General features: G+C 41.3%; 1 protein-coding gene across 3 annotated transcripts in view; it reads left to right on the top strand.

Moving 5' to 3' along the window:
• atrn (attractin) overlaps positions 1-14,356 on the top strand; it is a 160,141-nt gene that overhangs the window by 28,816 nt on the left and 116,969 nt on the right. For all 3 annotated transcript variants that reach the window (XM_078277614.1, XM_078277615.1, XM_078277616.1), the window contains exons 7-11: positions 1,628-1,718; positions 2,939-3,188; positions 4,303-4,486; positions 7,375-7,529; positions 13,672-13,756. In XM_078277614.1, coding sequence (XP_078133740.1) covers positions 1,628-1,718; positions 2,939-3,188; positions 4,303-4,486; positions 7,375-7,529; positions 13,672-13,756 — 765 coding nt within the window. The remainder of the gene's footprint in view (positions 1-1,627; positions 1,719-2,938; positions 3,189-4,302; positions 4,487-7,374; positions 7,530-13,671; positions 13,757-14,356) is intronic.

The raw sequence follows: 14,356 nt of genomic DNA on the forward strand, positions 1-14,356 counted from the left end.
AGTTGAGGGTACATGCCCAGAGTTTAAGAAGATCAAGACCATTCTTATATCCATTCTAGCTAACCGTTTCCCCCTGTTTTCAGTCTTTATGCTAAGCTAGCCAACCGCTTGCTGCTCACTCCAGCTTCATACTGAATAGGCAGACATGGGAGTTACTGCTAAGAGCCTCGATAGATTTTTCCATTTCGAAAGTATCCTTTTTAATTTCCTACCTGTGGTTGGAGCTACTATATGTAGACGTGTAGACTCGGAACACTGTAATCCATGTTCTAAGCAATGGTGGAAGAATTATTCAGATCCTTTACTCAAGTAAAAGTACTAATACCACACTGTAAAAATACTCTGTTTCAAATGAATGTCCTGCAGTGAAAATGTTACTTAAGTAAAAGTATGTAAGTATCATTAGGAAAATGTACTTAAAGTATTCAAAGTAAAAGTACTCGATGCGGAAACATCCTCACATTTTAGAAACATCCTCACATTTTAGAAACGATCCAAACAGTTCTGTCAGTCGACTAAGTGTTTAATCAGCTAATCATTTCAGCTGGACTTGTAGGCCGTTATATTGTTGGGTAGTTTAATTTATAATAAAAACATCATATTTTTATAAACTGCATGTGTTTTGTGTGCAACAATCTTAATTTCTAAAGTACCTCCTAACTAAAGCTGTCAGATGGAGTTAAAAAGTACAATATTTCTCTCTGAAATGTAGCGGAGTAGAAGTGGTATGGAAAGAAAAGAAAGTACAAGTACCTCAAATTTGTACTTAAGTACAGTACTATCATCACATACCCTTCACCATACCTAGAGATTGGCATGGGGGTACTTACCATAAAATGATCTCTGAATGCAAATCAAACCAGCTATTAGGCTAACTGAAATAAAACCATGCCAGTCTCTAGGTATGGTGAAGGCTATGTGATGATGGGGGGCTATTTTAATTCCAAAGGCCAAGGGAACTTTATCAGGATCATAGTATCCTGGATCCATGAAATAACTGGCCTTTAAACATAAACATCTGCCTGCCTCTATGGGAATTTAACACAGGGGTGTACTGACTTATGCTCCCTGTATTTTAAGGAAGAACATTTATTTATTTATTCACGATACATTATTAATTCACAAAGAAAGTTAGTGTCCTTATAGGTTGGATTTTTCCATTTTTTTTTTTTTAATTAAGGCATTAAGATCAATTTCCAAAAGATGATTTTTTTTTTTTTTTTATTCCTCTTTTTAGTCAACTTTAGCATGGGTGTACTCCTTTATGCTGAGCACTGTACCTGCACATACAGTAAAGAAAGGAAAAAAGGAAATATATAGTGTATGTATATATGTGTGTGTGTATGTATGTATGTATGTATATATATATATATATATATATATATATATATATATATATATATATATATATATATATATATATATATATATATATATATATATATATATATAGTGCCAAACACGGCCTCGGACAAGACATGCATTGAAACACAACATATTTGCCAGTATTCCCTGAAGCTGCCCTTTCTTGCTATAAAATCTATATGCAGTTGCCCTATTTCAAAAAAAAGTCCTTCTTAAAGCCGTTGTGTCATGGTCATCTCACCTTTCTGTTTTCTTTCTGCAGATATAACGTCAGTAGCAAGAGCTGGCTGACCCTTGACCCCTCTGTGCACACGGTGACGCCGCGATATGGCCACTCACTGGCTCTTCATGAGGTATGTGGATATCCACTGTGAACCAGGTATACATTAAGACATTATGACTCCATACTGTTTACATGCATGTGTAGCTCTGTGTAATGTGAAACATGCTTCAAAAGAGAATAAGAAAAGAACAGACAACAACTAAATTAAATGGAGGCACTAGCAGAAATATTATAAACTCCCCATCCTTTTTATTTAGTAGTAGTGTCTGTTTGTTGTCTGGAACTAATATATAAATCTGTGGGTTTTGATAGGCCGCAGTGAAGTGGTGAAGCAGTTTCTTCTCGGCCAGAAAGACTGTTAGGAGCCACTGATGGAATAATAAATTAGAGAGAGGAGGATTCAGAGGAAGACGCAGTCCATCTGCTCTGTAGTTTGAGAGAACCGAGTCTGAGCTGCAGAGTTTTTTGTAATACACAAATTACATCACAATGTCTGAATGTGTCTTGTACAGTAAGTCAATCTGGGCTTGCAAGACAAATCAATTCCAAAACTGAACAAATGAATTGTGAAGCTCACAAACAGTACGACAGTATCTGCAATGCCTTGCACATATACTATCAAGTGCATGAGTACATTTTACCCACAATTACCCTCCAGACTTGGACTCAGCTCTTTTAGTGGGGAAGAAAAAAGGTCCGGGGAATGATGATCAGAATCAAAATCAGAATACTCTATTCATCCCCTCAGGGAAATTGTTAAGTTGTGGTCGCTCACAGTCAAATTTAAGGCAAAAATAAGTCATAAGTGTATCAAATAGCACAGCTAGCTAAGTGCAAGAAATAAAAAGTTAAAGTGAGATAAGGTTAAAAAGATAATGTTGCAATGGAATAACAAACTGTGGTTATTTTTTTTTTTTAAACCCAAGGTTATTGGTGCTAAAATTGTTTTCTTTTTGGAGAATGCCTCAAGATTTGTGCTGTGTTTTAGGTTTCATTATTAGATGTCATTAGAATGATGGGTCATGATCACCATTGTGTAACTGTGCTTTGTAATCTTTGGTTCAATCATAATGAGGTACAAAGAGTATCACAGGCCTAGCCTGCTATGTAGTGATGGTAAGACCCTCATCTGGACAAACCATGTGTGTCTCAACATATTTCACATGTATGTAGTTATGGAAGGGACGTGTGTGTGTGTGTGTGTGTGTGTGTGTGTGTGTGTGTGTGTGTGTGTGTGTGTGCGCATTTATATCTATCTGCGATCTAATAATGCTCCACTGTTTCTTCCAGGGGAGAATCTACATGTATGGAGGAAAGATAGACTCCACAGGAAATGTGTCCAGCCAGCTGTGGGTTTTCCACATCCAGAACCAGACCTGGGTCCTCCTGAGCCCCCGGGCCAAGGAGCAGTATGCTGTGGTGGGACACTCGGCGCACATTGTGCCCCCTGTCCAGGAGGGGGCCAGTCCCATCATGCTGGTTATGTTCGGACACTGTCCTCTGTACGGTTACATCAGCCAGGTGCAGGAGTACAACATTGGTAAGTGGAAGCCGTGCTGACCGGGATGAGCATGTCGTGTTCTGGTGAGACTGTCGCATAAACCAAACCTCGCAAGTTTAGTCTTCACACCTGCCATGTTCAGGTTCAGGTTGCTACCCGTACCCGTAGGGAAATTTGTTGCGCAGGTAAAAAGTGCAGGGCACCCATGACACACAGTTTCAGATGCCGCAGACAACATACAATGGGACAATAAATAGTTAGTGCTCCAGTGCTAATCAAGATACTTGAATATCTAATAAATACCTTTGAAAACTGGCCACCATAAAATACATAAAAAAACAAAGAATTGTTTGTCTTTTCACAATGCACCTAGCCTTTAGCTGCTCCCTAACTTAATAACTTGGCCTGGGTGTTATTGCCTAAATATATATGTTTATAACAACAGGAAATTAACACTGGCCACCAAGATCAAGTTAACGAGTTTTGGACTCGGGGAAAGTGTGTTCCTCTAATCCACTAACCCCGTTGGCAGGCAACCAAACCTAATTAAGAGGTTTCATTCGTCTTCTAAAAGCCAATCTGTCTGAGGAAATGGGATGAATTAACCTGCCACTGTGGCCCATTGACATGAGTGTGTGTCCTATTGGCTCACAAATGAATGGGGTTTGGTTATTACCATTACGTATATGATCCCCAATAAAATCCGATTGCAGTTTAATGTTACTTTTGTACCTGTAATGCATTTTAGGAACTATAAACTGAGTTGAGCTCTAATTACCTCACCAAATCCCAGTGGGGACCAAAAACTCAATCCTCCACAGAGCCCTTTCTTAACCTAACTGTAGTTTCACTTCACTTTCTCAGTGGTATTTCATTATATTATGTATACAACTGCCAGAAAACTGCAGGTCTGCTCCAACTCTTAGTTTTCTTTCAAATCAAGGCTGAAGACTTTTCTTTTTGATGCTGCCTTTTTTTTTTTGAGTAACTGTTTTTATTCTTGTATTTCATCTGTCTTATTCTATTTTAGCTGTTTTTATGTTTTTAATTGCTCTTCAATGTTTTATGTAAAGCACTTTGTATAGAAATAAAGCTGCCTTACCTCGCCTATGTTTTCTGTTGCTCAGTAAAAGATGTTTTTGTGACCCTCCAGTGAAGAACACATGGAGCATGGTGTCCACAGACGGTGCACTGGTCCAGGGCGGCTATGGCCACAGCAGTGTTTTCGACCCCAGCACCAGAGCCATCTACATCCACGGCGGCTACAAGGCCTTCAGCGCCAACAAGTACGGCCTGGCGGGAGACCTGTACAAGTTCGACGTGGACAAGAGGAAATGGTGAGGCTTTCTATCTGGTGCAGATTCATGTCAACAATACTGTAAAAGCAGTCTTTCTCAAACTTTTTACACTACGTACCATGGCATGGCTCGCTAATGGCATTTTTCCACTACATGGTACCTACTCAACTCTACTTGCCTTTTTTGGTTTTCCGTTATGAAAAAAAGTCCCCGGTACCTGCCAACAGGTACTTTTTTTAGTATCACCGCCGTCGAGGTCACGCATGAGGCGGTACTTAATCTGCAATGGAAAAAGGAGGACGGGGCACCGCGGCCGAGCTGAGGCGAGCAGGTACCACGTAGTGGAAAAACGCCATAAGTACCACCATTTTATGGCCCACGTTAAAGGTGACCTGCCACACGTATTTCATTACTTTGTGGTAATGTCTGAAGTTCTACCATGGACTTTGTGACATTTTTTGTGGAAAAAATGCCTTGGTTACCTTGTTTCAAGCCATTCTAGCGTGGTATAGAAAGCCTGCAGGAAGACTCCGCTCGATTTGTGCCAGTTCTCATTAATATTCAACGAGCTAAGCTGCTTGACTCTGATTGGCTAACAGCTAGCCAATGAGAGCCTGGCTATCAGCATCCTTTACCCAACGCAACTGAGCTGATGAATAGTAATGAGCTCAGGCAACACCACGTCAGACTGACCAGCTTTTGTAATTGGCCTGATTTCTCCGCATTCACAACATAACATATGGAACCTAACATATTTCAAAAAATGCAAGTAAAAACGGTTTTGTGTGGCAAGGCACCTTTTAAAATGGAGTAGCATCGGCCAACCCTATTCTGCTACGGACCGTTCAGGCAGGAGAGAGGGTTATTCCTAAAAACAATATTTGTTGTCGATGGCCACAGCCACGCTGAAACGTTACTTCCTCCTTTCCGCTCCAACTGAATCAAAATTTGAGGTAACTCGGGTCATATCTCCTGACTGTTTTGCACCATTTGCTGCTAGCAGGTGCTGTGGAGACCTCTCCGCCGCTGCTTAAGTAGCGACTAGCGCTTGTGCTCGTCCACTATAGTTTCAACAGGGCTGCTCGAAATATTCCCCTCCTCATCCACACTTCTCTTCCTTTATAGTTCCTGTTTGGATGCACAAATATTCATGTAAGACAGTGGTTCACGTTTATGTTGTGTTTAAACCCCACTACCGCTAGATGGCTATGCTGAGACGCACCACTAGTGTCCTCGCCTAACAGTGCCTAGCAGTGCCTGACTTTTTGCTAGAAGCTAACAACGTAGCTGTGGCTGAACTTTGGCCTACTTTAGCATATAAACATCAGCTCACTAAGAACCTGTGAACCACAATCCCAAACTGGCAGTTTGATTTTCTGTTTACTGAATTGTTTACCTAAAGTAAACTTCTTTGACTTTTATGCACATCATGTCTTTTTTTTAAATATTAGTTTTTCTAAAATTATACTTTAAAAAAATCCCAATATATCATCTTACGCACAGTATCGAAATATATTGAATTGTGACCCATGTATCGTGATACGTATCGTATCGCCAGATTCTTGCCAATACACAGCCCTATTGAGAACCAGAACCAGACACACAGTGTAACGTGATAGTGGAGTATGCTGTTGGAAGAATGGACAAGTTGTGGTTTTTTTGTATACTTTTTAAGGCTTTGCTTTTTTTTCTTGTGAAGTGCAGTATACTTTTACCTTCTCAGGCCTCTAAAATGATTCAAATAAAACCGTCTGAGATGGAAAAGCCCTGATTGGACAATCCATGGACATGCATCCTGTGACAAGGTGTCGCAAAATAGACTTCAAATCTCACTATGCAAAATGCAAGAATGAAGAATGCAAAATGAAAACATCTCGCAGGAGGTTCATCAGAGCATCGAAACATACGTGTTTCACTGAAATTAGCTCAGAGTCACTGTTCAAATTTTAAAATGTTATTGTTATTAACAAAGGATGATGTCAAACAGCAACTAGCTCTCATCAGAACAGTCTGCAGTGGTTATCTCTTCAAGGTTATACAAATAGCAGCAAGAAAGATTTGTTGCAAGTTATGCAAGAAAAGAAGTATTTTAAACTTTACAAGTGTAAATAGATAATGAAGTGTACAGTCAGACTTTACACTGCAGCAAATCTGACATTCAAGGCAAAGTTATGACTCACTGCATCCGTTAACTTTTTCTTCTCTGTATCGACCACAGTTTTGTTTTTATTAAAAAAAAATAAAAAAAAATCAAACCTTTGATATTTCAGTCACTTTTAAGTTTTCCTAATTTAAAATACAGTAAGCTGCTATAATATTGTAAGGCTGAAAAGCATCTGACATTAAACCTTTTACAATTCTGTAACTTTCCTTTATTTTCCACTACTTCCATACATTTGAAACCTATGGCATTTGTGGTTAAGTAATTGCAATTATATTAACCGATAATGATGTTAGAATAAGCAGATATGCTTGCACTCACCTTTGCATTGAATCTGCATGTTTTGTAATAAGCGATGAACGCTGGGAAGACTGAGCATGTTACTTTTCGTATAAGGGCAGCATTTTGTGTTTTAAATGGAAGAATTTAGCAAATCAGTTTGGCTCTTGGCATTAAGTGTTCTGCACAATGACATTCTGCTGTGTAAACTGAGACAAAGCAGTCGTCAAATCTTGTAAAAGGCTGTATTAATGGTCAGCAGGAAGTCAGTTCTGTAACGCTTTCTACGAAGAAGTGTGCAATCACAAGGGAAGAAAAACAGTTGTGAACAAAAAGGAGTTTGACCCGCTCTTTAGGCACAAAAACAGCTGCAATAGCGGCATGTGGGCATTGCCACGACAGATGAGATTTTTTTTAAGCAGCCTGAAAGCAACCGCTGAATAACCTCTATATATTGTCTAACAACCATCACTGTGTGTTTGTGCAGGACCATTCTGAGAGACAGCGGCTTCTTCCGTTACCTCCACACGGCAGTGATAGTGAGCGGGACCATGCTGGTGTTTGGAGGAAACACGCACAACGACACCTCCATGAGCCATGGTGCCAAGTGCTTCTCCTCTGATTTCCTGGCCTACAGCCTAGGTCAGACACACACACACACACACACACACACACACACACACACACACACACACACACACACACACGCTGTATACCTACAGCAGATCCTGCAGTCTGTTTTCTGTCTCACTCAGGGTTTTTCTGCTAAGCACGCATCGTCTTTTTTCTTTCCTCTGCACTGAGCTGCTTTACATTCATACAGTCGCACGGACTCGCACCTGCGAGCTGCTCAGTACAACCGCAGTGTTTTGTTGTCGGACACGCAGCGGCTCCACTGGAGCAAGAGAAGGTCAGATGTCACTGTTTGATTTACAGGCGGTAAATGACAGCCCCCTATCGTACATAAAACTCAGAATAATGTGGTCTTAAATTTTCCAGCACCTAGTAGTTTGACTGTATAATATCTCCAGGCAGAATGCACTCGAATGGGACATGGTTTTCCTGGATAAAGGAAGTGAAGCGGTGCGTTGTGCCTGTTGAAAGTTGTGCCTTCTTTTTGTTGTTATTTACTGTATATACTTAATATTTATTTATGTGCATATTAATGCGGTTCTGTGCTGGAAAGGCTGGTTGTTGTCTGGAGAAAGTTGAATCTAAATCACTGGACTGGGGTTTTGAATGAAGACGTTTTGCCGTTCATGCCTAATAGTTATTCTGCTCTGTGTACAGTTGGTCTCTTTAATCAAAAGTGCGATGATATCACATCACCTAGATAATAGAGAGGAACGCACGCCCTTAGGGCGTTTTCACACCTATAGTTTGTTTGATTTGGTCCGAATCAGTTGGTGAGTTTGCAAGCTTGACTGCAGTCTATTTCTGTGATAGAAACACTGCACGCTGCCACAGTTTGCTGCTCTGCTGCATCGCAGATTGCTAAACACACCGGACTACAGGAGACATTAGCTCAGACTTGCTTGTACCGAGACCACCTCTTCAAACAGGTCTCGGTTCGCTTGTTTGGTCCGCTTTTGATGCGCACCCGAGTGTGAATGCCGCGCTCTCACCGGCGGGACAAACAAACTCTAGTTCGATTCAACCGAACTAAACGAGGCAGATGTGAAAGTGCCCTTAGTTCCAAGAAAGGGAAATATTAATATTGACCTATCATATAATGATATTTTCAACAATAATGTTTTTTTTTTTCACTTGCAACAGTTTCAACATGACAAAGCTCCTGTGCACAAAGCCAGATCCTTAAAGCTCCATTGTGTAATGTTTTGAGTTGATTCTTAGCAAAAACCCCTTTGTTCTTTCACAAATATGTGCTCATTCATGTGTAATTACTTCCACCAACTAATCAAAGTATTCTCGTAAGCGTAGAATCTGCCATTCAGAATACATACGGGCGAGTCGCTCGAATGACGGCAGCCATGTAGTGCCTCCATCTTTAAAATACATTAGCCAAAGAGGGACATACCTCCGTCTTTCGTGCTTTTCACTCAGTGGCACCGTGACGAATGCCAGGGAGGGGGAGAAGATTACTCAGCGACTTCCGGCAGATTTGAAAGCCTGTTGGAAATGGAGGATCACGCCTATTCTCTTAGGACATGTAACGGAGTCACCAAGGAAGGTAAAAAGAGAATTAAAACGACAACGCGACAGACAAAGCTACAAGACCAAAGATCAGATTTTGTAGAACATCGGGTTGAGCTGCTGACTCCTTGAGGATTTCTCAGTGACGGTTAATACGGATTGATCAAAGCTTAACGATGGAAGCACTAAACTAGTCGGTCTGGGGTTCACACTGGCTGCTTTGGGAACATCTCTGATGTTTATTCTTGTGCTCTTCTCTTTGTACTGCTTAGATGCCCTTAATCAAGGTACTTAACCCTCAGTTTGTGCAACACAGCTGCTCCACAGCAGAGAGAGAGTGGTACAGAGCCACTCCCCCTTGTGTGTCTGTAAGTGGAAGAAGCCGAATGGAGGATAGAAAATATTTTTTTTTGCTTAAATATGACGATCAAAAGTTGATTGTTGTCCGCCGTGGTGTACTTTTTGCATTCTCATTATAATCCCCTTTCAAGTTCTCTGATATGTCCTAATAGAAGATAGCATAGTTTTGTCAGAAACCGTACCGGCATCCTCATTTTGTTAGCTGCCTGCAGATGTTGTTGTCGGCCTCCTTCTGCAGTGCTGTCAGACACTGCTCATTAATGGGAGGCTTTGGTCTGTGTGGATGGGAGGGAGAATTTCCCGCAGGCTGTGAAATGGCCCCAGGACATTCTGTTTTTCTGTGTCATTACAAAGATGATTGACAGACGGCGAAATTGCAATCTCGGAGGTCCGGGCACTCCCTCCCCCTTCCTGTGCATCCAGCTTTTGTTCATGAGAATTGCATGTTTGGACTGAAACATCCCCAACAACAAACGTCCCTTTTTCAGCTCATCGGAGTGGTGTTATAAACAGATGATGGCGACGGATGAAGCAAAAGTAGAAAGACAAGTACAAGACTGCAGCTATGTGAAATGGGACACCCTGGTACGCTATTTGAATACATTAATTCAATTCTTAGCATAGTATCCCATGTATACATTTATCACAAGTCCACACTTGATGGGCATAATGAGACCAACTCATCTCACACTGGTCATAGCGGGAAACAAATAGTTTTCATGATTTCCCCAGAGAGTTTACATTTAAGTGGAGCCTTAGAATCTTTTCCCTCCCTCATAGGGCTGGGTATCCTTAAAAAATATTTTGATACCGATACCAGTACCGTGACTTCGATACTGGTTCCTAAACGATACTTTTTTCGATACCACTTTTAAAAAAAAAAAAAAAAAATCCAGTTTAACAAAAAGAAATTCCAGCACAACACATTACAGCACAAAACGTTTCATTTATTTTTCAGCTGCTACTACGTGAGTCCCGTCTCTGTGCGTAACGTCAAGTTTTTCCTGCATGTCTCTACGACGTGTAATGTTAGACAGCCAATCACAGACATTATTAGATCTTGGTAGAAGCATGCTGCATGCGTATTGGCTCACTGACTGATGAGCTGATGAGACTCCTTCGTTATTTAATGACGAGGCATTTTTCGATACTGAGAAGGCAATTTGGTCGGGGCCTTAAAAGTATTGAATTCGGTACCCAGCCCTACTCCCTCAGCTCTTACAGTACTGGACATCTCTCTCAAGTTCAATACTTTATTGCCATGTGAACACAGTTGATTGGAATTTGTCTTGGTGCCAATCAGGTTAAAAAAGGCAATACATACACAGGAACATACAGTACATAAAAGACAATCATTCAAACCAGTAGAAAGCTTTAAATACCTTGTGCTATTGCAACTTCCCATGAAGTGTCTTGTGCAGTCTATAAAGTGCATTTGAATAAGGTGCATTTAGTACAGGTTTACTCTGCAAGGTGCCTGAGCATTAAGGAGCCTAATAGTGGCAGGGTAAGTACTGTTACAAAAGCGGGAGGTTTTGCCACTCTCGTCCATGCCACTCACGATCCTCTGTATGATTCTGTAATTGAACAGAAGAGACGCATAGACTATTTCCCTCACCTCGCCAGCCAGCCAGCCAGCCAGCCAGCCAGCCAGCCAGCTGCAGGGTTGGTGTCAGCAGCAGCGGCTCTGTAATTGTCTGGTAATTACAGTCGAGATAGGCTGTGCGTCGAGGACTAATCGCCCTTCCTTAACAATCTGAACTCAATTAGAGCGTGGAATGTAAGGGCCGTCCGCTGTCCTGACATTTGTAGACGGTGTCGTTATAAATCCCCACTCTGAGGGGGCAGTGTGCCACACCACCTGCAGTACCGGTGCACGACACCAGAGGGCAGTGTCTACCTGTGAATGTGCCGCTCTCTGCAGATGTCACTCTCTCCTCTGGGAGCCCCATGATGACTTGCACTGCATTGTACTGAGTCTTTTTTGTCGTCGTTTGTTCTGTTTGTACCGGCTCGTGATGGGTGTACACAGTCACATACTGCTGCAGATTAATTTCAAAACTAAAGGAATTCATCCACCTAATTGATTCATTTCTTCACTCAGCAAGCATTGGCTTGATGATTAGGACGTCAATACATCTCGAGGTTGGGGTTAAAACTGGGCTAAATCTTGTTTTTTGAAACAGCATTTCAGTTACTACTGTAAACTACTGCACTTGACGTAGTGTTTAAACATCTAAAAGCAGTGGTTTCCAAACTGGGGCTCAGGACCCCAAGATGAACATGAAGGGTCACAAGATGATTAATGGGATCAGTGGGAGAAACATGTACTTCGGTATCATGAAATGATGTTCACTTTTTCTGACTTACCTCTTCTCTTTTCCCCTCTTTTCTTGTGACATACTGGAAACTTTATTAGAATTTCAAAACAACCTGAGAAAAAAATAACCCTCTTCTACAATCCACGCATACATGTATGTCCACATCAAGGCCATAAGCTTTGATAGGGGTCACAAGCCCAAACTGTTAAGAACCGCGGGTCTAAAGACCTTCAAAATCACATCAGGCCTGCTTGTAAACCATAGTATACGTCTAGCTGTCCTTTTGACTTCACCAGATCAGGGCTCACAGTACACTTACTTATTCCTGTTCAGGTACATCTTTTTCCTGTTGGGCTCATCAGCCTTGAGAGGGAAGATTGGCATTCAGTAGTATTTTATCAAATCTGTATCCAGTACCGAAATCTGTTCATCAAATCTGTATCCTTTCAAATCCTTTATCCAATCTCATTACGTTTAGCTTTTAACATTTGCAGGTAAGACGGTGAGGTGACAAGTAGCTAAAGATTTAGATCTGTTGTCACCTTTTGTTGGCTCATAAGCCACAAACACTAGAGATTCTTAGGGCGGCCTAATCGATGTTGAAAATGAGAGAGCGAGCAGCAGAGGAGATTAACCTTATTTTTCACAAGCTACTTGCTCTAAATACTGCAGGTCTTAATGCAAAGTCCAACAGTGTAAAATATTGACATGATAAGCATACAGGTTTTACTGGGGGATTCTCCTAAGATTGATGTGATGCAATCAGGTGGATAACTTGTTCAGCTAAATGAAAACAAACTGAGAAATGATGTTTGAGTACACAGACCTGCTTGTGGAGAGCACCTTAACCAGACAACATCATTTTAGCCTAGTTTTGGAATTAACATTAAAGCTTTAGTGCGTAACTTTTTGATATTAATGATCGTCCGTTACATTCAAGTCATTGCCAAATGAGTTGCTACAAAGCTAATTAAGACTCGTTCGGCTCCACACAACTCTGTTTAGAAGTGTGGACGCGCCAACAGTGTTGTCATTACTTAGAATTCCTCATGGGGGTGACAGAAACTACGCACTATAGCTTTAATTAGCAGCAGCTGACTTAATCTACCACTTTAACTAGCAAAAGTGACATTATGTGAATATACATGCATTACGTACACTACATTATGTCTGTACATCGCTTGTTCCTAATACCAAAGGAGGAGGAGTAATAAAAGGTATCAGGTCAGATCAGGTGGAGGCAACAAAAGCGAGAGAATACTGCACACAGACATGGCCGTGGGCTAGTTGTCTAAGATGCAAACCACATTAGTGCAATAGACCTTTTCCACGGCAGACATGTTGACATGTCATAGTAGGAAAAGCACAGGAGTATTCAAAACCATTAATGATGGCTGCATTCCACTTAGGAGAGGCCCTGGTGTTGTGCATGCTGACTCACTGAAATAGTTTACTGGGACACTTGATGGAATTGAGCCATTAAGGTTATCAATTTCAGCTGTGCTTTTCCTACAATGACACGTCAAAATGTCTGCTGTGAAAAAGGTCCATCAACTATCAAATAAAGGCATTAATGTCTCCCGCAAACTATCTTTAAAAAAAAAAAAAAAAAAAAAAAAGAAGGGAAACATAGTGGCTGAATTCCCAGCCGTGGCAATTTGTGTCGTATTTAGTCATAAAAAACATATTTTCTGAGTGTATTTCTGTTCACATGCCTGGCTGCATTTTTCTCTGCATGATTGTTGCTCCTGTAGCCGTCAGGGCCTCAGCATCTAGGTCAAGGACATTTTGCCACCTCATTGATTGACACAAGGGTATGAGCCGTTGAAGGTCTCGCTAACCACCCACGGCATGTCCGCTGGATTCCCAAGTGCCGAAGACGCGCGTGCTTTAAGGCGTGGGCGCAGGTGTCAACCGTTTGACCTCTCTGTGTCGTCTTTTCATTGCAGCGTGTGACGAGTGGACAGTGCTGCCTCGACCGGACCTCTACCATGACGTCAATCGCTTCGGACACTCGGCAGTCTTCAGTGACAGGTAATCATTTACGCAGCACTTACTGTAACTAAACGCAGAGTTTCCAGAGTGCTGCGCAGAAAGGCTTTACGCATAATGTGGGAAAGGTATTTTTGGCTAAAAGGTCTCGATGAAATTAAAAGCAAAGTAAGATCAAAACTAAACGAAGGGTCCTCCATTAACATAACACTTTGGACATAAACATTCATTTGAATGGTATTGTATTCCTCCCATTGAGTTCTACAGACTTGTAAAACCAATGCCAAGGAGCACTGAAGACGTTGTGGAGGCTCATGGTGGCGCGGCACCTAATGCTGTTTCTTTCCTTTTTAATTTGTTGCTGATACATCAGAAATACACCACTCTTGGTTAAAATAGGCAGGAAATAAGCAGGGGTGCAGTCTGTCAGGTTACTGCAGTGCATATAAACATGTTCTAAGCTTTTCAACCCTAACCTGATTTCTCTCAATACCCTTATTTCTCGAGCGCTTGTAGCCAGGGTGACTGGTTTTATTTCCACCGGGGCCAACTCACAATTAATTATGCACTTATGGTATTTAAAGACAAATGGAATGGGTTACACAAACAAACAAACACACATGTTCAGCTGGTATCGGCATC

The sequence above is a fragment of the Sander vitreus genome, chromosome 20 (assembly GCF_031162955.1).
Source record: "Sander vitreus isolate 19-12246 chromosome 20, sanVit1, whole genome shotgun sequence".
NCBI classification, from domain to species: domain Eukaryota; kingdom Metazoa; phylum Chordata; class Actinopteri; order Perciformes; family Percidae; genus Sander; species Sander vitreus.